Source organism: Neoarius graeffei, chromosome 23 (genome assembly GCF_027579695.1).
Source record: "Neoarius graeffei isolate fNeoGra1 chromosome 23, fNeoGra1.pri, whole genome shotgun sequence".
In the NCBI taxonomy this organism is placed as follows: domain Eukaryota; kingdom Metazoa; phylum Chordata; class Actinopteri; order Siluriformes; family Ariidae; genus Neoarius; species Neoarius graeffei.
In genome coordinates this window covers 1,699,603-1,723,475 of record NC_083591.1, presented here as the reverse complement: position 1 = coordinate 1,723,475, position 23,873 = coordinate 1,699,603, and the positions used below count along the sequence as shown (strand labels likewise).

General features: G+C 42.6%; 1 protein-coding gene across 2 annotated transcripts in view; it reads left to right on the top strand.

Moving 5' to 3' along the window:
• Window positions 1-3,152: 3,152 nt before the first annotated feature.
• The window catches only part of ube2wa (ubiquitin conjugating enzyme E2 Wa), a 29,256-nt gene continuing 8,535 nt past the window's right edge, over window positions 3,153-23,873 (top strand). The window contains exons 1-6 of one of the 2 annotated variants that reach the window (XM_060905585.1): window positions 3,153-3,228; window positions 6,134-6,225; window positions 6,355-6,457; window positions 6,540-6,695; window positions 10,453-10,528; window positions 10,633-13,731. In XM_060905585.1, the coding sequence (XP_060761568.1) occupies window positions 3,214-3,228; window positions 6,134-6,225; window positions 6,355-6,457; window positions 6,540-6,695; window positions 10,453-10,528; window positions 10,633-10,646 (456 nt within the window). In that variant the 5' untranslated portion in view covers window positions 3,153-3,213 and the 3' untranslated portion in view covers window positions 10,647-13,731. Of the gene's footprint in view, window positions 3,229-6,133; window positions 6,226-6,354; window positions 6,458-6,539; window positions 6,696-10,452; window positions 10,529-10,632; window positions 13,732-23,873 lie in introns of those variants that run through there. The other variant, XM_060905586.1, reaches the window with a different exon arrangement.

Sequence of the window (23,873 nt, the reverse complement as noted above, 5' to 3'; positions counted from 1 at the left end):
TCAAACCTCATGGCCAACTGGAGCCTTTCTGTGTGGAGTTTGCATGTTCTCTCCTTGTGTCTGTGTGGGTTTCCTCCTGGTGCTCCGGTTTCCTCCTACAGTCCAAAGACACGTGGATTCAGTCAACTGGCTCCTCTAATTCCCCCAGAGGTGTGAGTGTGATAGTTATTTGTCTCTGTGTAGCCCTGTGATAGATTGGTGACCTGCCCAGGGTGAACTCTGCCCCTCATGTGGATCCAGCTTCCCCTATGACCCTAACAAATCCTCACCTCCTCCATCACCATCCGGTACATTGCTGCCACTGTCAGGGACAAAGGCAGACTGCATGCATCATTTGCTCTGCTGAGAAGACGATCGGCTGCAACCTTCCGTCTCTTCAGGGCCTGTACGAGTCCAGGACCCTGAGGAGGGCAGAAAGGATTGTGGCTGACCCCTCTCACACCAGACACAAACTTTTTGAATCACTCCCCTCTGGTAGGAGGCTACAGTCCATTAGAACCAAAACCTCATGCCATAAGGCCAGCTTTTCCCTCACTGCAGCTGGCCTTATCGATAAGGTCAGAGACCCCACTGACTCTAAACTCTAACCTCACACTCTCATTCTGTAACACTAATGCACTTTGTCTCTGAATTGCAATTTTGCACATCTTCATTCTGTGAATGTTTATTGCACATTCCAGCTCACACTGTACAGCTTGGTTATTTATTTAACCCTTTGCACATATTCTTTTCTTATAACGTTCATATCATGACTTTTCTCCATCTTCACTTTCATCATGTGACCTGTTTCTGCATATTCCGGGACATACTGGACTTCAAAACAGCCCATGCGCGTACCCCTTAAATATGTCCATTTTTCAAATTTGTATATTTTAAATTCTTCTTCTTTTTAAATTCTATTAATATAACTACTTTTATCTTTTTTTTTAATTATTCCATCTTAACTGTTCAAGCACCAATCACTAAAGCAAATTCCTTGTTTGTGACAACAGACTCGGCCATCATTGATTCTGATTCTGATTCTGATAATGTAGTTAAGCTACTTTTCACAATGTAGCTAGCTTAACCTCCATACATATTTCTTAATAAATCAGGATTAATATATAATAATAAATATATATTACATTTATATTTATAGTAAAATTAAAATATATATTTATAAAATATATTTTAAATTTATATTTCTTTTATTTATATATATTAGATTAGATAAAACTTTATTGATCCCTTTGGGAGGGTTCCCTCAAGGGACATATATATATATACTAGTGCATCTCAAAAAATTAGAATATTGTGAAAAAGTTCAATATTTACCATCAGTTATTTAAGAAAGTGAAAATGTTATATATTATAGACTCATTACACATAAACTAAAATGTTTCAAGCATTTTTCTATTTTAATTTTAATCAGTATGGCATACAGTACAAAAACATAAAAAAACCATCTCAAAATATTAGAATATTTCATTTCGAGTTTGAGTAAAACAGTATGAACACAGTGTATCTCTCGGTCTAGTTCAGTACACACAACCACAATCACGGGGAAGACTGCTGACTTGACTGTTGTCCAGAAGATGATCACTGATGCCCTCCACAAGGAGGGTAAGCCACAAAAGGTCATTGCTGAAAAGGGTGGCTGGAAAAGGTGCACAAGCAACAGGGATGGCCGCAGTCTTGAGAGGATTGTCAAGAAAAGTTGATTCAAGAACTTGGGAGAGCTTCACAAGGAGTGGACTGAGGCTGGTGTCAGTGTATCAAGACCCATCACGAACAGACATCTTCAAGAAAGGGGATACAACTTTCGCATTCCTAATATCAAGCTACTCCTGAGCCAGAGACAATGTCAGAAGTGTCTTATCTGGGCTAAGGAGAGAAAGAAATGGACTGTTGCTCAGTGGTCCAAAGTCCTCTTTTCAGATGAAAGTAAATTTTGCATTTAATTTGGAAATCACAGTTCTAGAGTCTGGAGGAAGAGTGGAGAGGCACAGAATCCAAGGTGTTTGAAGCCCAGTGTGAAGTTTCCACAGTCTGTGATGATTTGGGGTGCCATGTCATCTGCTGGTGTTGGTCCGCTGTATTTTATCAAGTCCAAAGTCAACACAGCCACCTACCAGGAGATTTTAGAGCACTTCATGCTTCCATCTGCTGATGAGCTTTTTGGAGATGCTGATTTCCTTTTCCAGCAGGACTTAGCACCTACCCACAGTGCCAAAACTACGACCAAATGGTTTGCTGACCATGATATTACTATGTTTGATTGGCCAGCCAACTTGCCTGACCTGAACCCCATAGAGAATCTATGGGGTATTGTCAAGAGGAAGATGAGAAACACCCGACCCAAAAATACAGATACGCTGAAGGCCACTATCAAAGCAACCTGGGCTTCAGTAACACCTCAGCAGTGCCACAGACTGATCACCTCCATGCCACACCGCATTGATACAGTAATTCATGGTAAAGGAGCCCCAACCAAGTATTGAGTGTATAAATGAATATATGTTTCAGAAGTTGGACATTTCTGTATTGTAAATCCTTTTCTCAATTGATCTTAGGGAATATTCTAATAATTTGAGATACTGGATTTCTGATTTTCATGAGCTATAAGTCATAATCATCAAAATTAAAACAAAAAAGGCTTTAAATATTTCACTTTACATGTAATGAATATAGAATATATGAAAGTTTACCTTTTTGAATTGAATTATGAAAAAAGGAACTTTTTCATGGTATTCTAATTTTTTGAGATGCACTAGTAGATATAAAATCAAATGTCAGATTGAACATTATAGAAGGTGTGTAAAGAAATGAAATGTCTGTTGTTTTGTTTTTAGCATGAACTGGTTATTTACATGTGATTGCTCAGGTAAGGCTCCAGGACATTTTGGACATTGTGCTCAGCAGTCTAAATCATTAGTGTGACATTTTTATACCATATTAGTTGTATATTTTGTATTGTTCATATATATACTACAGATTATGATATACGTAGGTGTTTTTTTCTACAGTTATAAAAAAAAATTGATCTAATACTATTTTTAATGTATGAACTGCTTTGTCAAGTAACCAATCGCACTGCACGGCTGGGATACAGTTAGCCAATCTGGATGCCGGACAGGGCTAAGACTAGCCAATCATAGCGTAGGAGGCGGGACTCGACAAAAATACGGACGTGGGGAGAGAACCGACGCGTTCAGAAGTTGAGGGCATTCCAACATGGCGTCCATGCAGGTGAGGAGAAAAACTACAGTAAACAAATCGAGTTAATTCAGTCTGTTAGAGCGAGATTTTAATTTATATCGCTATCAGCTGTCATTACATACATAAAACTTTATCCAGTATATATTTGTTAAATTATTATTTCTGAAATGGACTTCGAAAATCACGGATATTGAACACAGCTAGTCCTGGCTCTGGTGTTAGCTGTGTGCTCGCTCGGCGGATGTGCGGCTTCAGCATAAATTATCTTCCGAGCAAAACATTTTAAACTAGATTTGAATATTTATCACTGGTGAGCCTAATTATGAGGGTTTTGTGTTAGAAATACCATTCGATAATTCACGGATTATCTAGCTGGCACCTTAAATTACAGACATGTTTGTGTTATTTTGGAAATGAAGTATTTTGTACAGACTGAACCCATTTTTGTGGTTTGTGTCTCGCAGAGGCGCAGCACCACGTCATTGCGTTATCAGAATGAGCACTGCGCATGCGCCTAAGCATACGCGTTACAATCACCAGAACAGCGAGTTGTGATCTCGCGATACGAAAAGTTAATCTCGCGTTATCAAAGATACACGAGAACAAATATAAGAATAGAATAAGAGGAGCGAAACTTGATAAGCAATCAGCGCTTATCCTGATCAGTTCAATTACCTGCTCTACTTCTTGATAAACTTCAGAACCAGAAATGAAAAACCTTGTTATAACTTTGCAGTACCGGTGTCACGGTCTGAATTTACCAGCCTAATATGAGATTTATGTTCATACTTGAATTATTGACACTTTATCTTGATGAATGCTGATTTATTTAAGTAAGACTCCTCATGATTAGAATAATTTAGTTATTCTCTCAAATTTACCAACCTGGTATAATTAGACTGCTGTCATTGGGCCTAGTCAGAATTTACCAGCCCAATATGATAGATTTATGATCATACTTGATCCACAAATAAATTATTTTCACTTTATCTTGATGAATATTGATTTGTTTGAGTGAGACTCATCATGATTATAATATAGTTATTCTGTCAAATTTACCAACCTGGTATAATTAGACTCCTGTCATTGGACCTAGTCGGAATTTACCAGCCCAATATGATATGGGATTTACGTTCATACTTGATCCACAAATAAATTATTTTCACTTTATCTTGATGAATGAATGAATGACCCGTGTTTAGTTCCAGTTTATGCACTAAGTAGGCTGATCAACTGATGGTTCAGTGGTCTTTCTTGTCAGTGTCACTGGAGTACTTTCCAGTTTGTAGGAAGAAGGTAAGTTGGGTCATCTTTCTTTTGAAAATGGTGAATCGCTGGTCTCGTGCCTCTTTGGACTGTGTGTTTTGCTGATCTTCATTTTGTGACTGGGAAATGATTGTTTCCTCATCCATATTCAACAGCTTGTCTACTGATGATCAAATCTCACAATTGTAGTCACAATTCGCATTCTGTTAGTCCACAAATGTGCTGAAATGCTCGGTACAAAATCGCAGCAAGAAATGGTAAATTTAGACTTCCGGAAGTTGACCGGAAAAAAAAAAATCGGTCTGCGCATGCACATGGTAAATTTATACCAGTGCACGATCAGACCGTGACACCGGAAGATAATCAGCAGATAAAAAGATCAACGAAATTCAGCTCATGGTTCGCCAAGGCTACTGATTCAATATCAAATAAGTGCTGTTTATTATTATTATTATTATTGTGAAAATTTACCTTTGGATTATCACAGCTTTTGTTTGGTCCTTCTGAAAGGTCAAATGAAAGGTTTTGTAAGTTTTGCGGTTTTTTTGAGCTTTTACTGAAAAGCCGATATCAAACTTATGCTATTCACTTTAATTTTTTAAAGGAACAGTCCACCATACTTCCATAATGAAATATGTTCTTCTCTGAATTGAGACGAGCTGATCCGTACCTCACTCCTGAGTGAAGGTATCAATGCGCTGTCGAAGCGCGCAGAAGGTGTTAGTACGCCTGTCATTATAGTGCGGACTTTCCATAGCATAGAAAATCGCCACGTTTCAATTTGTGTAACTGAACTTGTTTCATATCACTGGTCATATAAACCTATGTAAACAGGAAAAACGCGGAAGAGTTTGGTCGCATCTAACTACAGCCCCAAAAAATACCATTGGCCATGCTGAGCCTAGCTACATTGCTAACAGGAGTGACAGCGCGTCTGACTGCGTCTGACTGACTGGGAGGTCGCGCAAAGCTCGGAGAGGTACGGAGCAGCTCGTCTCAATTCAGATAAGAGCATATTTCATTATGGAAGTACGGTGGACTGTTCCTTTAAATTAAATTTTTTATTTTACAGTCTTTACACGACACTTGTGAAACAAAATGTGCTCATTAGTACTAAATTCGAAGACAATTCATGAACAAGTGCTTTCTTATTATTTTGAAAATATAGTTTACAGCACAGTATTTTGAACAAAACACAGTAAACAAAATACTCCAAGCCCTGATGCTGCTCACAGCTTGGCGATGCTTGCGAGAGATGAAGCGAGTATCACTGATAACATGTACATATGCTGTATTTACTGTATGGACATGGGATCAGAAAACAGTTTTATTTATAAGCAATAGCCACATGGACCCATAGGGTACCTATTTTTAAATTATGAACAGGGAATGAGTTCTATCCTTTCTGATCTATTAAAAGGTTATTATAGAATCCATTAGAATAGTAAACATCAGCTCCATTAGATGTTATTAGCAAGTTGAGGAGACATTTCAGTAAATTCACTGGAGCGGGTAAAGGGGTGCACAAATTTTTTAAATGCTGCACATTAAGCTGTGACTCAGCTGCTGTAAAATTGAGGCTGTACAGGGTTTCGCTCAGAAAATGCCATGGAATGAAGATACCCCCCAAACTTTTGCACTCAGCTGTATTTATGGTTTGTCTTTGTAGAAAAGGTTGCAGAAGGAACTGTTGGCTTTGCGGAGTGATCCTCCTCCTGGAATGACACTGAATGAAAGAAGTGTTCAGAATACAATCACAGAGTGAGTGCTCAGTATTCCTATGTTAATGAATTCACAAACACAGTGGCTGTTAAGGATGCTTTATACACACAGGCGTGATAAGTGTGTTTAATGGTTCTTGGCGGTGATTCGTTTGCATCTTTTCTCCAGGTGGTTTATAGATATGGAGGGTGCTCCTGGAACTCTGTACGAGGGCGAGAAGTTCCAGCTCTTCTTCAAGTTCGGCAGCCGATACCCGTTCGACTCTCCTCAGGTGACCCTCAGGACTGATGATGTTTTCTGTTGACGTCCTCACCTGCCCTTCATCTTGACCCCTGTCCCTCTGTGTCCTACAGGTCATGTTTATTGGTGAGAACATTCCGGTTCATCCGCACATCTACAGCAACGGACACATCTGTCTGTCTATTTTAACAGAGGACTGGAGTCCGGCTCTGACCGTCCAGTCTGTGTGTCTCAGCATCATCAGCATGCTGTCCAGCTGCAAAGAGAAGGTCAGTGTCATGCGCGTATAAAAATCTGAGCTGAGAAGTGAGCGCCACATCGCCGCCGCACCTCATCAAACCAGTTCGACCTGTGCTCTCCGCCACCGTGGAACCGGTAGAAACCAGTTCGCTCAGGAATGGGAAGAATTTCAGTGTCGCTTTTCTGCATTTGTAAAGGATTTACTTTTAGAAAGCCTCGCGTCGTTGTGTGCCATGAAAACTGTTGTCCAGTTACGCCCTCAAACAGTCGCTTAAAGATCGAATGTTTTTGCCTCTATGTTACAATTATTACGGCAGCATTTTACTCATCAGAGTTTTAGAAAACGTGACCAGATGAAAAAGCTTCCATCGACTGATGAATGTTTCTATTTTACTGAAATAAGTCATGAAACGGTGGTGGAACTTTTTTTATTTTAAACAAAGGCACATGATTTCTGTCCTGTATTGTAGGTGTAGTGTCACATGTATAAAATACCTGCATCATCACTGTAGTTGCCGTGGTTGCCGAATACGAGAATAACAATGCTGTCACTATGGTTAGGAACACAATAGATACAAGCAAATAACATCACAGTCACTACCTCATGCTGGATTCAAGTTGAGTAGTGCTGTTACTATGGTTACCACACAGGAGACACAAGCGAATAGCATTGCTGTGTTGCTATGGTTACCACACGTGTCAGAATTCTGTGTGTGCAACCATGTGAAAAAAAATCGGTCCCCTATGGGTCCATGTGGCTTACAAATAAAATAGATTTCTGATCCCGTGTCCATACAGTAATACAGCATATATACAGTCCATACAGTAACACAGCATATATATACAGTCCATACAGTAACACAGCATATATACAGTCCATACAGTAACACAGCATATATATACAGTCCATACAGTAACACAGCATATATACAGTCCATACAGTAACACAGCATATATACAGTCCATACAGTAATACAGCATATATACAGTCCATACAGTAATACAGCATATATACAGTCCATACAGTAACACAGCATATATACAGTCCATACAGTAATACAGCATATATACAGTCCATACAGTAACACAGCATATATATACAGTCCATACAGTAACACAGCATATATATACAGTCCATACAGTAATACAGCATATATACAGTCCATACAGTAATACAGCACCCACAACTTGTAATGTAGCACCAATAACCTGTTTGTCGTTATATTTGCACTACTTCACCACTACTACCTCCGCCATCTCTCATCAATGCAATTATTATATGCAATAATATAGGCCCTAAACTATTTTTATGCATACTTATATATAATTTATGTATATATGTGTGTATATATACAGAGTCTACCTGTAATGTGCAATTTTTCTATACTTTTTCACGGTAGATAATGCAAATAGCCCTCTGTATTTAATCCTTCGTTTGTCTAATTTTTATTTCAGTTTTATTTGTTATCTGTTTGACATTTTCTTGCTACTGTGACAAGTGAATTTCCCTGATGTGGGATGAATAAAGTGAATCTAATCTAATATATATTTACTCTCTGAGGCAGGAGCTACAAAAATGAAGCGTAATCCAAAAATGAACAATTTAAAAATCACAGAAGTAAAATATACCAAGTGTCTGTACTTTATATTATTCTCCTCTTCCCTCTTACAGTTTTCCAAACTGAACCCTCCGAACCGAGGCTGACACACACACGCTGTCGCCACGACCCAAACTCTTATTTCCCGGAAATGGCCCGGCGCTAGAGCTCAGTGGAACGCACTTTCCCTCTGGAATAAGCATAAACATGTCTGAAAGCCATTTCTTTAGTCTAGTCCGTTCATTTAGAATGGTGAACCGAATTGTATACACTTGCCGGCCATTTTAATAGGAACACGTGTATGCGCAGTGCGCGACTGTTACACTCTTACAGCACAATGACGTAGTGGCTCGCGCCTCTATATGAGGCAGTAGATACAACAAAAACAATCTTGACCTTTTTGGTGACCTTGACCGGATGACCCTCAAAATGTTGGCGGTTCTATTTGAGACCGATGACCATCTATCCTGAAAGTTTCATGAAGATCGATCCAGCTGTTTTCCCGTAATATCATTAACAAAAAAACAAAGCAACCCGACTGAAAACAATACCTCACCCTGCTTACTCCGTAGCGGGTGAGCTAATAAGTTAAATTTATATAGCGCCTTTCTCATACCCAAGGTCGCTTTACAATTATAAGGAAAGGGGGGGAAAAAGTCCACCAAAAGAAAGTCAGGATGTAATTCCAATGCTGTAGCAGCCACTACTAGTAGTACTGTTTTATGCTAATTCTATTTTCTTTTCCTAGACAAAGTAAAATCGCTCTAATCAAAAGGAACAATCGATGGAGATAAATTACACAAGGCACAGCATACTCTGGCAAGCTTATCAAGTTAAATCAGCTTCCAATATCTTATTCTTAAGTTCCACCAATTCGCAAGTCGTCTCTCTGCTGCACTGCTCCATCTGAGATGTTTGTAACCCGCTGAGTTCCGTCTGCCACCACTTCCAGTGTGTGTCTCTGCTGGGAGGGGTTCAGCACAATTTTATTTAACTCTGGTACGTCTGTAAAACAAAAAGTGCATCAGTAAACTGACGTTACTGGAACAGCATCGCTAATATCTCACCTGGTAAAGCTGACCCACGATGTTCTCCTTGTGTATCCAAACTCGCTAAGGTTTCTCGCGCTGCTTTTAATCTGGCTTTCTCAGCAAATTTTTGTGTCTACTGCCTCATATAGCAGCGCTAGCCACGATGTCATCGTGCTGTGTAACGATTGCGCATGCACATACACGTGTTCCTATTAAAATGGCTGGTGAGCGTATACAATTCGGTTCACCATTCTAAATGAATGGACTAGACTAAAGAAATGGCTTTCAGACATGTTTATGCTTATTCCAGAGGGAAAGTGCGTTCCACTGAGCTCTAGCGCCGGGCCATTTCCGGGAAATAAGAGTTTGGATCGTGGCGACAGCGTGTGTGTGTCAGCCTCAGTTCGGAGGGTTCAGTTTGGAAAACTGTAAGAGGGAAGAGTAGAATAATATAAAGTACAGACACTTGGTATATTTTACTTCTGTGATTTTTAAATTGTTCATTTTTGTGGCTCCTGCGTCAGAGAGTAAATATATATGCTGTATTTACTGTAGGGACACGGGATCAGAAAACTATTATTTATCAGCAGGAGCCACATGGACCCATAGGGGACCGAATTTTCATTTATCCTTTTGCTTCTTGATATTGTGAGATGAGTCTTCAGCTTGATTTGATCATGTCCTAATGTGAGTGTTGGTGCCCAATCTGGATTTGCTTTACGGTGCATGTTTTTGAACCACTGTGTACACACGGTGTTCTCTGGACAGTTCTTCATCTGTTTGTTGCTGTTTTTAATTATTTTGGGAATTCTTTCTGAAGAACCGTTTCTCTTTGTCATGAGTAGCATTATTACCACAATTATATCCCACACACAGAGTAGGCACTGTCTTTCTTCAAAGGCAAAGAAATCAACAGAGAATCACAAAGCACTGTAGCAGCTCACACGTGAAGCGCCACTTCCTGGTTGTTGTTTATTATCCAACATGGCGCCCTTCCGGTTTGGGATGTCAAACGTGACGTCACATGCACATGAAGGATTCCTGCACGCTGAGTTTCTAACAGCACTGAAATATTAATAGTTCTTTTAAACTAGAATTAAACTAATTTAAATGATTTTTTTTGTGTTCCTGGGTTTTGCTCTTCACTCTGTCTATAGCGACATCCACCTGATAACTTGTTCTACGTACGAACGTGTAACAAAAACCCAAAGAAGACGAAGTGGTGGTATCACGGTGAGTGATTTAATCACAGGAGTCACGTGTGTGACTTTTTACTCGGACTGGACTTCGATACAAGAAACCAACCTGCTGCTGTTTTTCTTCTCTCTCTCTCTCAGATGATGCGTGTTAGTAGTGCTGGGACGTTTATCGTACTCCAGTTGAAAACGGACTCACTGATGGTACACCTGCACTTTTTTGGATCTTCGATCTCGGGACTGAGCGGACCTCTCTGGAGAACCGGCGTATCGGGAGCGTTACACTTCAGCAGGCTGAAAAAACCCTGACGAACCTCCAGGACTGTGAAACTCCATGTGTGCAGACTGAGGAGCGAGGGTGATGTGTGTAAGCAGAGGGATCAGTGCTGGATCACGTTTTCCCTTTTTTCCACCGACAGTGTGGAGCCGATGCTGGTTCTGGGAACCGTTAGACTTTTTAAATACGTGGCCTGTGAGTCCGCTGGTTCTGGGTTAAATTTATTGTGTGAGTTTAGTAATGAACAGCCTTTAGAGAGAAAGTTTGGCTTTGGAAGCCGTTTTATCTCTCAGTTGTCCATCTGCAGGACAAAAGCGTCACGTTGAGCTCATCGTCCCGAACCTGTAACTGTGTTTCAGCCAGAGGTGCAGATCCGATGTCAGGATTGGGGGGGACACAAACGTGATTTTTTTTTTTTTTGCCCGTATGCAACTCATACCATGCAACCATAAATCACAACTTCGTAGAGGCTCGCCACATCATTCAAGAAGTACTGCACAGGGAATCATTTGTCTGAAAATACATTTGTTTGTACAGTTTTTAATAATTTAGGGGATTTTTACTGGGGGGGACAATTCATGTTTTTCAGAAATTGGGGGGGGGGTCATGTCGTCCCCCCCGGGATCTGCACCCATGGTTTCAGCAACACGGCGTCTCTACACTTCGTTCCTCAGATCAGCAGTTCACGGTTATTTATTCTTTAATAAACTCGATGTGGTGTGTGAAATGTCGTCACGCCTGAGGACATTTTGACAATAACATGATCATCATCCTCACAAATGTATCTGTGGTAAGCGAGTGTTAACAAACTTTTAAAAGTTATGGCCTTTAAAAGATAAATTATTTTACTTGCGTATCAACGTCAGCCTCCGTTTAGCTTCCTGTTACGGAACAAAATAAAACAGATCGAGTTCCTCGTATCATCTTCATGGCAATGAATGACCACGCCCACAAGCCCAGTTTGTCTTCTTTGTGAATGAAATCACATTTGCCAGCGAAGATGGAGCTGAGAAACGGTTTCCGAATAAGCTCCGCCCCCAGGACTGGCACCATCACACGATATCAGAGTGGGCAAGCAGGAGATTTTTCTTTTCTTTTTTTTTTTTAACCGAGCCTTTTCAGGTTGATGTTTGGTGTAATAACGATGTAAGCATGATGAAGGTTTGTGTAATCAGTCAGTCCCGGTGCAGAAATGAAAACGTTTTAGATCAGGAGATAAAAATGACTCGCTTTGGGGGGGAAAAAATTCTGATTTGATTCTTCTCATTCTGATTGCAGGCGATTTGGTGGAGAGTTTTAGTGTCTCACTTTTGTGTGTTTTGTTTATTAATTAATTAATTTATTCTGGTGTGACTCCGCCCCCAATAGGCCCACCTCCAGCTGTTTTTTGGTGACGCAGACGACCCGTGAAGCTCCGGTGGAGAACGTAAAGTAAAACTCCACCCTGAAGCACATGACATGTTTATATGGAAGTGTTTGTGACTGGTTTTGGTGATTCTGGTGCTGATTTGTTACTGGATGCTGTAAGTTAGTGGTTTTGCGTTGCTCTGGTGTAGCAGATGGACACCGTTAATACTAGCAGAGTTAGAGTGGTGTTTAACAAACCTCACTCAGTTTTCCAGTAACATCATATACATGAGAAATCCATTAGTAGTGGAGGAAGATGCTGTTGGAGCAAATACCGCGTCCCAGAATGCAGTACAACTACACAAGTCAGCTCGGCTAGTTAGCGATGTCCGAGACGACGCGGTATTAGCATGAAGGATGAATCTTTGGAAGCTGATCTGTTTGAGTAAAGTGTATAGATGACGAGGTGATGGAGCTGCACAGACTAAAGGATTAAAGCGCCGCTGCATCGCTGTCTGTAGGCGGAGATGATGCAATGGATAAATCCCTTCACTGCTCCTGTTACTTCATCAGACAGCGTTGCGGATAACGTAGGGAAATGGAGCAATGTGTCCATGAGAGAAGCTTAACCCAAAAACTGCAGTATAATGAATCTTTTGCATCGTGTTAATGATAAATATCGACGTGTACATTGTTCAGGGTGGATTTTTCCCTTAAGAAGCTAAAATAAGGAAGCAAGTATGTATGTTTCAGCTAATTGTTTACATTTGTTAGAAAGTGGATGTTTTTCATTAGCCTTCCTCTTTAACGTGCCCTGTAGAGGCGCCTCTGTTCTGTTTACTGAGTTAGTGTAGAAATTTCGTTTTACTCACCTGAAACTGGGCGTGTTCAGAAGATCTCATAAATCAACTAACATGTGCACCAGGTACTTACACAAGAGAGAGAGATCTATAGGACACAGTATTACTTTCAAATTACCATCATTACCCCTTATAACCTAATCAGACGGAGCACATAAACACGAACAGCTTTTCTTTTTTTTTTTAAATATCAGAAACGTTTATTTTGAAGTTTATAGAAGCTGCATCAAAGGCAATTTGTGTGATTTTTAGAAGTTCAATGTTTCCTTGTTCCTAATCATGAGGACTGCAGGACTCATAGCGACACTCAAGGCCACTTAAACACGCTCTTCATGGTTTTTAAAGAAGAGCTGGGGGGTTTTTTTGAGGTAAAATGAAGAAAACCACTTGATCCGTCTGTTCTGCTGTTCCGTCAGGTTGTGTACGCACTCGAGGTTTTTCACATGTAGTGGGCGAATGCTCTGAGGGATTGCAGTGCTGGGTTCTGAAGGCTGTTTGTATTCCTTGTTTGCGGTAGTTAATCTGTGGTATTTAAAGCCCTGGCTGAAGACTGATGACTGGATTGGATCAGAGTTCAGTCATGGAGCCAGTGAACTGTGTGTTCTGATTTCAGCAGGGTTTATGGGCTTGGGCTTTAAGGTTTAGTAACTTTTTTTTTTTTTTTTTAATTTAATCATGTGTGATGGTTTGATTGTTTTTTGTTATTTAACATTTATTTAAACAATGTTTGAATTTAAAAAATATATTTTGACTGACTACAGCCTCTGTTTTGTGTTTATATTAATGTCGTCTTATTAACCCTCTGACAACTATTATTATTATTATTATTATTATTATTATTTGATCTCATCTCATTATCTGTAGCCGCTTTATCCTGTTCTACAGGGTCGCAGGCGAGCTGGATCCTATCCCAGCTGACTACGGGCGAAAGGCGGGGTTCACCCTGGACAAGTCGCCAGGTCATCGCAGGGCTGACACATAGACACAGACAACCATTCACACTCACATTCACACCTACGCTCAATTTAGAGTCACCAGTTAACCTAACCTGCATGTCTTTGGACTGTGGGGGAAACCGGAGCACCCGGAGGAAACCCACGCAGACACGGGGAGAACATGCAAACTCCACACAGAAAGGCCCTCGCCGGCCACGGGGCTCGAACCCGGACCTTCTTGCTGTGAGGTGACAGCGCTAACCACTACACCACCGTGCCACCATTATTATTATTATTATTATTATTATTATTATTATTATTATTATTGGTGCAACTGGTTCCATCACATTAGGACATGAACATGGAGTAAATTAAACTGCACACAGCTCAGAGCTGAGAATCCTCCACTGTTATACTCACTGGTTCCTCTAGAGGGCAGCATTACTATTTATATTCCTTTGACTCATACGCACACAATTAGCAAATAACTTTTATAATGTATTGTAGGCTCAAAGTTAATGTTTAGTATAAGACAGAAATTAAACATGAAAAGGGCTGCGAGGAACAAAATCAGCTACTTTTTAACAAAATAAATTTCTTAGATTGTCACAATGATAATATATTTGTTTACTTGTTTAATCTTTAGCTAAGAAAATCTGAGAAGGTAAATAAACAGTACTGGTATAACATAAAGGAACATTTTCTGAGGGCCTTTGACAGTCGGAGAGCTGGTGGTGGTTCCTATCAGAAAGGATTCCACACTAGAACTCTGGGAACCATTGAGGAACCACATCACTCATCAATACTAATAACTGTATTCCACAAAGAGAACTGAACCAAGCAAGCTGTGCAGAGAACCCCATCACAAAGTGTGGTAGAACCCTGATAGGAGACTAAGAACTCTCAATGAAGATGTTTGGCACGTTCTAGGTACGAAGAAGAAAATAACAAGCAATAATTTAAAGTTAATATACACAAGGGTTCCTCAGGGGTTCTTTTAAGAGTTCATTGGATCAGTAAGGGTTCTTAACTTACTAAAAGGGTCCCACTTGGAACCCTTTCTGATACGGAAGCACAGGATTCCACCAGAGGGACAAGAACCTGCAGTCATTTAGCGATGCTGTCTCGGTTCACTTGTTCACCAGTAGAACCATTTTAGAAGGTTGAGAACTTGTCATCAGTGGACCCTTGAAAAGATCTCTTACCTGACAGGTTCTAGGTATTAAGAAGAAAATAACGTGTAGAATTTGTACAACATGTTTTTACACACACATGCTTGTGTATAAAAAAAAAAGGTTCTTTAAAGGTTCTTAGCTGATAGCAGGGACATGTTGAATGTTCTCTGACAGGGAAGAGTGTTGCAGGGTTCTACATTGAACCTTTAATAGTGAGTGTCAGATGTTTGGTTGCTTGACTGAATTTCCTTAATCTGAGGTTGCAGCGTAGAAAGTTTTCTTTAAATCTCTTTCATACTAAAGCAGAAGCTAAAACTATCAGATTGCAGCACTTTTACTGGTGCGTCAGCATGTAAGGGAGAAGAAAAAAATTCAGCTTCGCTTCTGAAACATCTCCAGATGACACAAATTGCCCATAAATGGAGTTTGGATGCAGACTTTCATCTTTCAGTGCGATAAAGTCTGTTTTTATTGAGTAAGAGACAAAAACGGCCTCATTCGGAAGTTTCTCCACATTCCACAGCATCATCTTCACCGGAACACTACTGCTCTTGTGTGGGAGTGCACTGGTGCACGTTTCCAGTTTTATTTCATAATATCTGATTTTTTATTTTTGAGCAGTGGTTCTCACAGTGTGGTTTGGAGACGGCCAAAAGACTGTGGGGTTTTTATTTTGTTACAGTGGTGAAAATCATAAACGCAGCTCTATAAAAGTTTATCTTATTATTCTGTTTTCAGTCATTAGACTGTTTGATTGCTCACTCAGAATAAACCGAGTTTAATCTGAACCTCAAAGTTTCAGAAATGAAAAGCTTCGCTGTGGTTTTTATTTATTTTATGTTTTAATAAACAGCCAGAGTGAGACTGTACATGTTTAATAACGAGGTTAATACTGAAATGAATTAAATCCATAAAATAAATCTGTATTGATGGATGATGTGTATTTTAGGTTCCTGGCTACAAACAGTTTGAGATCTTCTTCTGTTCTAGATGAACTTTATCTTCTGATTCTTACTGATCTGTTCAGATGCAAAGCTTTATTTAATTATTTTGGCACATAAATGTGATCTAATAACTGAAAAATACATCTGTATAAAAAGTGAAAAGCAAATTTATCACCAAATCACTAAAATGCATTAGATTTTTTTTTTGACTGAAGTTCAGAAGAAAGATCACGCCTAAACACACATCTCTTCATCACTAACTTCCTTTCCTGTTTTTTTAATGCTCACCAACTCCCTGTCCCTTCCTCATCTCTTTCTTTAAACTCTTATGCCCATGAACTTTGACCCCAGATTGCCTGCCTTCTCAGGAAAGGCGTGTTCTGCTCTCTCAAGTGGAATTTTAATGAATTCTATGAGATCAGCAACTTTTTATTAAAGCTTGAACATTTTGATAAAGCCCTGAGTCTTTAAGTTTTTGTGGGGGGTTTCCCCAGCATTGGGCTCATGAACAAACCTGTAACAATTAGTGCGACTTGCGTGAACAAACATTATTAATGTTATGGGCGGGGCTAGAGTATATTTTTCATATAAGATCCCATCACAAATTTATTTGAAAAAATAATCAAACAAAAAATCATACAGATAAAAATATTTATGTGGTTAAGTCTTTATCAGTACCTTGAGGAAAGCTGATGGTTTATCGGTTTATATGAACATGCTAAATATCTCATTCTCATTATCTCTAGCCGCTTTATCCTTCTACAGAGTCGCAGGCGAGCTGGATCCTATCCCAGCTGACTACGGGCGAAAGGCGGGGTTCACCCTGGACAAGTCGCCAGGTCATCACAGGGCTGACACATAGACACAGACAACCATTCACACTCACATTCACACCTACGCTCAATTTAGAGTCACCAGTTAACCTAACCTGCATGTCTTTGGACTGTGGGGGAAACCGGAGCACCCGGAGGAAACCCACGCGGACACGGGGAGAACATGCAAACTCCGCACAGAAAGGCCCTCGCCGGCCCCGGGGCTCGAACCCAGGACCTTCTTGCTGTGAGGCGACAGCGCTAACCACTACACCACCGTGCCGCCCCCATGCTAAATATAGTAAATAAAAACAGAACAGGGTGGCACGGTGGTGTAGTGGTTAGCGCTGTCGCCTACAGCAAGAAGGTCCTGGGTTCGAGCCCCGGGGCCGGCGAGGGCCTTTCTGTGTGGAGTTTGCATGTTCTCCCCGTGTCCGCGTGGGTTTCCTCCAGGTGCTCCGGTTTCCCCCACAGTCCAAAGACATGCAGGTTAGGTTAACTGGTGACTCTAAATTGAGCGTAGGTGTGAATGTGAGTGTGAATGGTTGTCTGTGTCTATGTGTCAGCCCTGTGATGACCTGGCGACTTGTCCAGGGTGAACCCCGCCTTTCGCCCGTAGTCAGCTGGGATAGGATCCAGCTCGCCTGCGACCCTGTAGAACAGGATAAAGCGGCTACAGATAATGAGATGAGATGTCATTAAAGAGTACAAGTGTTCATTTCTCTAGTGAACTTTCCACTTCTGCAGATATTCAGCACAACAATGGAGTGTTTTTTATTCCAGAAGCAGTTAAAGGTGAGCAGTGACGAGTTGTGAATCAGCACAGACTTAAATAAATGATCTTTGTAGGAAAACCGGGAATTTCACAGAGGAAGGTCTTGTCATCTTTTAATTGGATGTCTCTCAGATGGACTAAAGAGTTGTCTAGTCATGTGTCTTAGTCATTAATTCTAATGTGGAAACCTTTGAGAAACGATTGTTCTGCTCAGATGAATCATGAACACAAGAAAAACGAAGGTTGTGTGTTTGTAGAGCTCCCAGAAGAGGTGCAAATACAAGCTAAGAGCAGCGAACGTCTTGATGAGAGCTAAAACAAGACGAAGCGGTTTCTGAGAAAGTCCAGGTTTCTCTGATTGTGATAAAGCAGACGGTCACGTTACAGACGGACTGTGTAGCTTTATGGAAATATGATTATTAAGACAGGTTTTCAGCTTTATTAGGAAGACAGGGACAATATTCCACCCTGTCCATGACTGATGTATGAACAGTTATAGCCAGGTTTATTGCAGATGGCCGATATCATGATCACTGTTAACTCATTTCACTTTAATGATAAATGAATATCCCAAGAAGGGGAATCCTGTTATCACTGTGATTATAGTAACTCCCCTACACACACACACACACACACACACACACACACCTGGAAACACAAATCACAGCCTGAGCGGAATTTCCTGTTTCCTCTTGGTCACCTTTCACTATCAGCTCAGAGGAAGAAAAAACAAAACAGTGAGGCAGATGGAAAGTGACTCGTAGTCATGCGTTTCAGATCCACACTGATGATGAAACTACAGTTATTACACATTTATAATAATAAGCTGAAAAGCATGACTAATGTGTCTACAATGCCTTTCTCAGTCCTAAAGCCTCTTTACAGAACCAAACTATCAAATCCTCTCAGTCAGTCAGGATGACACTTCAGTAATGCAATCATTAATCAAGAATTAAGAAGAATTTTCCTCAATAAATATTTCCCCACCCATCAGAAATAACTAAGGAAGGTGAATGAGTCAGGATCACTGGATTTAGCCGTAGGCTAACAAACAAGTTCACAGATATGAAAATACGGTCACATGTATTACATTTCATATTACGTATATTACATGTGTGATGTGTACAGTTTTATTATTACAAAGTAATATTCATTAATGTTGAAAGAGATTAAAGATTTTATTTTTAACATCCCTTTTGTCATGCTTCTGGTGGAACCTTAAAGGAATCGATGAAGAACTCGACACAGAGTTTCTCGATCAGAAAGAGTTACCAAATGCGACTGTTCAGGAAGCGAAGAACTCTTAATTACCCAAAGAATCTGTGAAGAATTTTTTTAATTATATACTGTATATGGTGTCATTTTATGGTATATTTTAACACGACATTATTTTTTTACAAAGTGTTCCACAATGTCACATTTTATTACTCTCTATTACATATTTTGTTCCTTTTTATTACACACTTTGTTACAAGACTGCAGTCATCAACAACGAACTCCTGAAGCGTCAAATAGACATCTCGACCCTTCAGGAAACCCGACTCCTCTCATCAGGCTTGCTGAGAGAAAGAGACTACACCTTTTTCTGGCAGGGGGAGCCCCCGGTGAACCCAGGGAATATGGAGTTGGCTTTGCAGTCAAGAACACTCTCCTGGGAGCAATAGTACCACCTACAGGTGGCTCAGAGAGAATCTTAACCCTCTGCCTGAACACAACCAGGGGACCTGTCCACTTGGTGAGTGTGTAAGCACCAACACTCAGCTCCTCCCAAGAAATAAAGGACAAGTTCAATGATGAGCTTGAGGAAGCTATAAAAAACATCCCCAAGAAGGAACAGCTGTACCTGCATGGTGACTTCAATGCTAGAGTTGGCGCAGACCATGACTCCTGGCCATCTTGCTTGGGTTACCACGGCATTGGGAAAATGAATGAGAATGGGCAGTGTCTCCTCGAGCTCTGCACATACTACAGTCTTTGCATTACCAACTCCTACTTTCAGTCTATACCCTGGCACAAAGTCTCTTGGAGACACCCACGATCTGGTCACTGGCACCAGCTGGACCTGATCATAACACGACGCGCTGACCTCAGAAGAGTCCTCCAAACCCATAGTTTCCACAGTGCAGACTGTGACTCAGACCACTCCCTTGTCTGCTGTAGAGTTAAACTGCAGATGAAAAACATCTACAGAGCCAAACCAAAAGAACGTTCTCGTGTTGACAGCAGCAAAACAGCTGTTCCAACCAAAGCTGCTGCCTTCCTCACTGCTCTAGAGGAATCCCTCCCCACCTACCCAAACGCTGCTCTGCCCAGCAGTACTGGGATGGCTTAAGGGACACCATCCACAGCATGGCCCTGATGGTCTTTGGCAAAAGGTTGAGAAGGTCCAATGACTGGTTCGAAGCCAATGTATCTGTTTTGGCACCAATCCTGGAAGAAAAGCATATTGCTCATACCAACTATAAATGCACACCGACTGATAAGACCCTGCATGCCCTCAGGACAGCAAGGAGGAAACTCCGGCAAACCTCACGACGCTGTGCCAACAGCTATTGGCTACAGCTTTGCAGCACCATCCAATCAGCTGCTGACTCCGGTAACATCAAAGGCATGTACGACGGCATCAAAAAGGCACTTGGACCCTCACGTTATGCAATTGCTCCTCTGAAATCAGCCTCGGGATAAATCATCACTGACCGCTCTAAACAACTGGACCGCTGGGCAGAGCATTACTCTGAGCTCTATGCCAGTGACAACACTGTCTCTGATGCTGCCCTCTGTCATGTACAGCACCAACCTGTAATGGAAGAGCTTGATATGGAGCCAACAACTGAGGAACTAAGCAAAGCAATCGACAGCCTAATCTGCGGTAAAGCACCAGGCAGTGATGGGATAACAGCTGAAGTCATAAAATGTGGGAAGTCTGTTGTACTTGACAAATTCCACAAGCTCTTCTGTCTGTGCTGGAGTGAAGGTGCTGTACCACAGGACATGTGGGATGCCACCATCGTCACCCTGTATAAGAATAAGGGAGACAGGAGTGACTGTAACAACTACCATGGTGTCTCTCTACTCAGCACCACCAGTAAGCTCTTTGCAAGAGTTGCGCTGAACAGACTCCAGGTTCTTGCAGAGAAGATCTACCCAGAATCGCAGGCAGGGTTCAGAGCAGGAAGATCTACCACTGACATGATCTTCTCTCTGAGACAGCTGCAGGAGAAGTGTAGAGAGCAGAGAAACCCACTCTACATGGTGTTCATTGACCTGACTAAGGCTTTCGACCTAGTGAGCAGGAGTGGCCTCTTCCAGCTGGTTGAACAGATAGGCTGCCCCCCAAAACTCCTCCGTATCCTCCAGTCCTTTCACACCGGCATGCAAGGTACCATACAGTTCGATGGGTCTGTAGCAAGTGTTTAGGTGGGTGGAGCACAGAAGCACGGCAGGCCAGTACTGAGTTCTCACTAACTCTTTTTATTTGCACTTTTCAGTCGCAAACACACCCTCCCAGCCACATGCATACACACACACATAAGTCATCTGGTTGGGGAGAGAGCCTGCTCTGCTCTCGCTCTCTTCCTTAAATAGGGTGCGGCTCCTGGGAAGACACACAAACAGGTTAATTCACCTCAGGTGTAGTGATTCTGCCACTTACCTTCCCTGACATCGCCCTCCGGTCACAGACTGATGCTTGACCACGCCCCCCCACCACATACCCCCACCGCCCGACTCAGGCCGGGCAGCCGTCCGGCCTGCAGCCGACTCCCCCCCCCTTGACGGGAGAGCCACTGGAGGGGTGCGTGGTCCGAACAGAGGGTGAAAGGGCGTCCCAGCAGGTAGTAACGGAGGGCGAGGACCGCCCACTTGATGGCCAGGCAATCCTTCTCTATGGTGCTGTAGCGCCCCTCATGCACTGACAGCTTCCGACTTATGTACAGCACTGGACGATCCTCCCCCTCCACCTCCTGGGACAAAACAGCCCCCAGCCCTCTGTCCGACGCATCCATCTGCAATATAAAAGGGAGAGAAAAGTCAGGGGAGTGTAACAGTGGCCCCCCACACAGTGCAGCCTTTACCTCAGAAAAAGCCTGCTGGCACTGCTCCATCCACTGGACCGGATCTGGTGCCCCCTTTTTAGTGAGATCAGTCAGCGGGCTGGTGACGTCCGAATAATTAGGTATAAACCTACGGTAATAGCCAGCCAGCCCCAGGAACTGTCTCACCCCCTTTTTGGTCTTGGGCCTTGGGCAGGCCGCAATTGCCGCTGTCTTGTTAATTTGGGGACGCACCTGCCCGTTGCCCAAGTGGAAGCCCAGATACCGTACTTCCACCCGCCCAATCGCACACTTCTTCAGGTTGGCTGTGAGGCCCGCCCACCTCAGCGACCTAAGGATGGCCCTCAGATGTTCGAGGTGCCTCGGCCAGTCATTACTATAGATAATTATATCGTCAAGATAGGCGGCCGCATAGGCGGCGTTGGGGCAAAGGACCCTATCCATCAGCCGCTGAAACGTAGCGGGCGCCCCAAACAGCCCAAAAGGAAGTGCGACAAATTGGTGTAAGCCGAATGGTGTGGAAAAGGCCGTTTTTTTCTCGGAATAATGGAGTGAAGGGGATCTGCCAATAACCCTTTGTTAAATCCAGTGTCGAGTAAAAGCAAGCCGTGCCTAGTCGATCGAGCAACTCATCAATACGAGGCATTGGGTACGCGTCGAATTTAGACACCGCATTGACCTTCCTATAGTTGACACAGAACCGGACCGACCTGTCGGCCTTGGGAACCAAGACCACCGGGCTGCTCCAGTCGCTGTGGGACTCCTCAACGATACCCATTTCGAGCATGGTCTCGAGTTCTTCCCAAACCACCTTTTTCTTGTGTTCGGGCAGTCTGTAAGGGCGGCTACGCACTACCACCCCCGGGGGCGTCTCAATGTGGTGTTCTATGAGGTGGGTGCAGCTGGGCAGGGGCGAGAACATGTCAGAAAATTCTGTTTGCAACCGGGCGACCTCCGCGAGCTGGTTCGGTGAGAGGTGGGCTCCACAGGGGACCGGAGCAGGGGGTGATGCCAATTTTCCCTTTTGAACCTCCGGCCCCAGCTCCGCCTTCTCAGGAACCACCGACAACAGCACCACGGGGACCTCCTCGCTCCAACGTTTTAACAGATTGAGGTGGTATACCTGTAATGCCCCACCCCTGTCCGTTCGCCTCACCTCATAGTCGATGTCCCCGACTCGCCGTGTGACCTCAAAGGGTCCTTGCCACCTGGCGATTAATTTAGAGCTCGATGTGGGCAACAGTACGAGTACTTTATCTCCTGGTGCGAACTCCCTGAGGCACATACCCTTGTTGTACAGGCGGGTTTGTCATTCTTGGGCCTGCCGCAAATTCTCCTGGGTTAAGTGGGCGAGTGTGTGGAGTTTTGCGCGCAGGTCAATAACGTATTGGATTTCATTTTTACTTTGTGAAGGTCCCTCCTCCCAATTTTCCTGCAGCACATCTAGAATGCCGCGCGGCTTACGCCCGTATAACAATTCAAATGGGGAGAACCCCGTGGAGGCTTGTGGGACCTCTCGCACTGAAAACAACAAGGGTTCGAGCCACTTATCCCAATTACGTGCGTCCTCACTTATTAATTTTTTAATTATATTTTTGAGGGTGCGATTGAACCGTTCAACTAAACCGTCTGTTTGTGGGTGATAAACACTGGTGTGGATCGGCTTAATACCCAACAACTTATACAGTTCCTTTAGTGTTCGTGACATAAACGCGGTGCCTTGATCAGTCAGAATCTCTTTCAGGAATTCCAACTCGGAAGATGACGCGGAAGAGCGCCTCCACAATACTGCGTGCTGAGATATTGCGAAGAGGCACTGCTTCCGGGTATCGCATTGCATAGTCCACTAGAACTAATATAAAGCGGTACCCTCGTGCTGACCGATCTAATGGCCCGACAAGATCCATCCCAATTCTTTCGAACGGGGTCTCGATTAATGGTGAAGGGCGGAAAGGTGCTTTTGGAACGGCCGCCGGATTTACTAACTGGCATTCGTGGCATGCCGTACACTACCTACGGACATTGCTGCGAATCCCCAGCCAATAGAATCGGGCCATTATTCTGGCTAGTGTTTTATCCTGCCCCAAGTGTCCAGCCATGGGATTAAAGTGAGCCGCCTGGAATACCAATTCCCGGCGGCTCTTCAGAATCAAAAGCTGCGTGACTCGCTCTTTAGTCTGAGTGTCCTGCGTCACTCAGTATAAT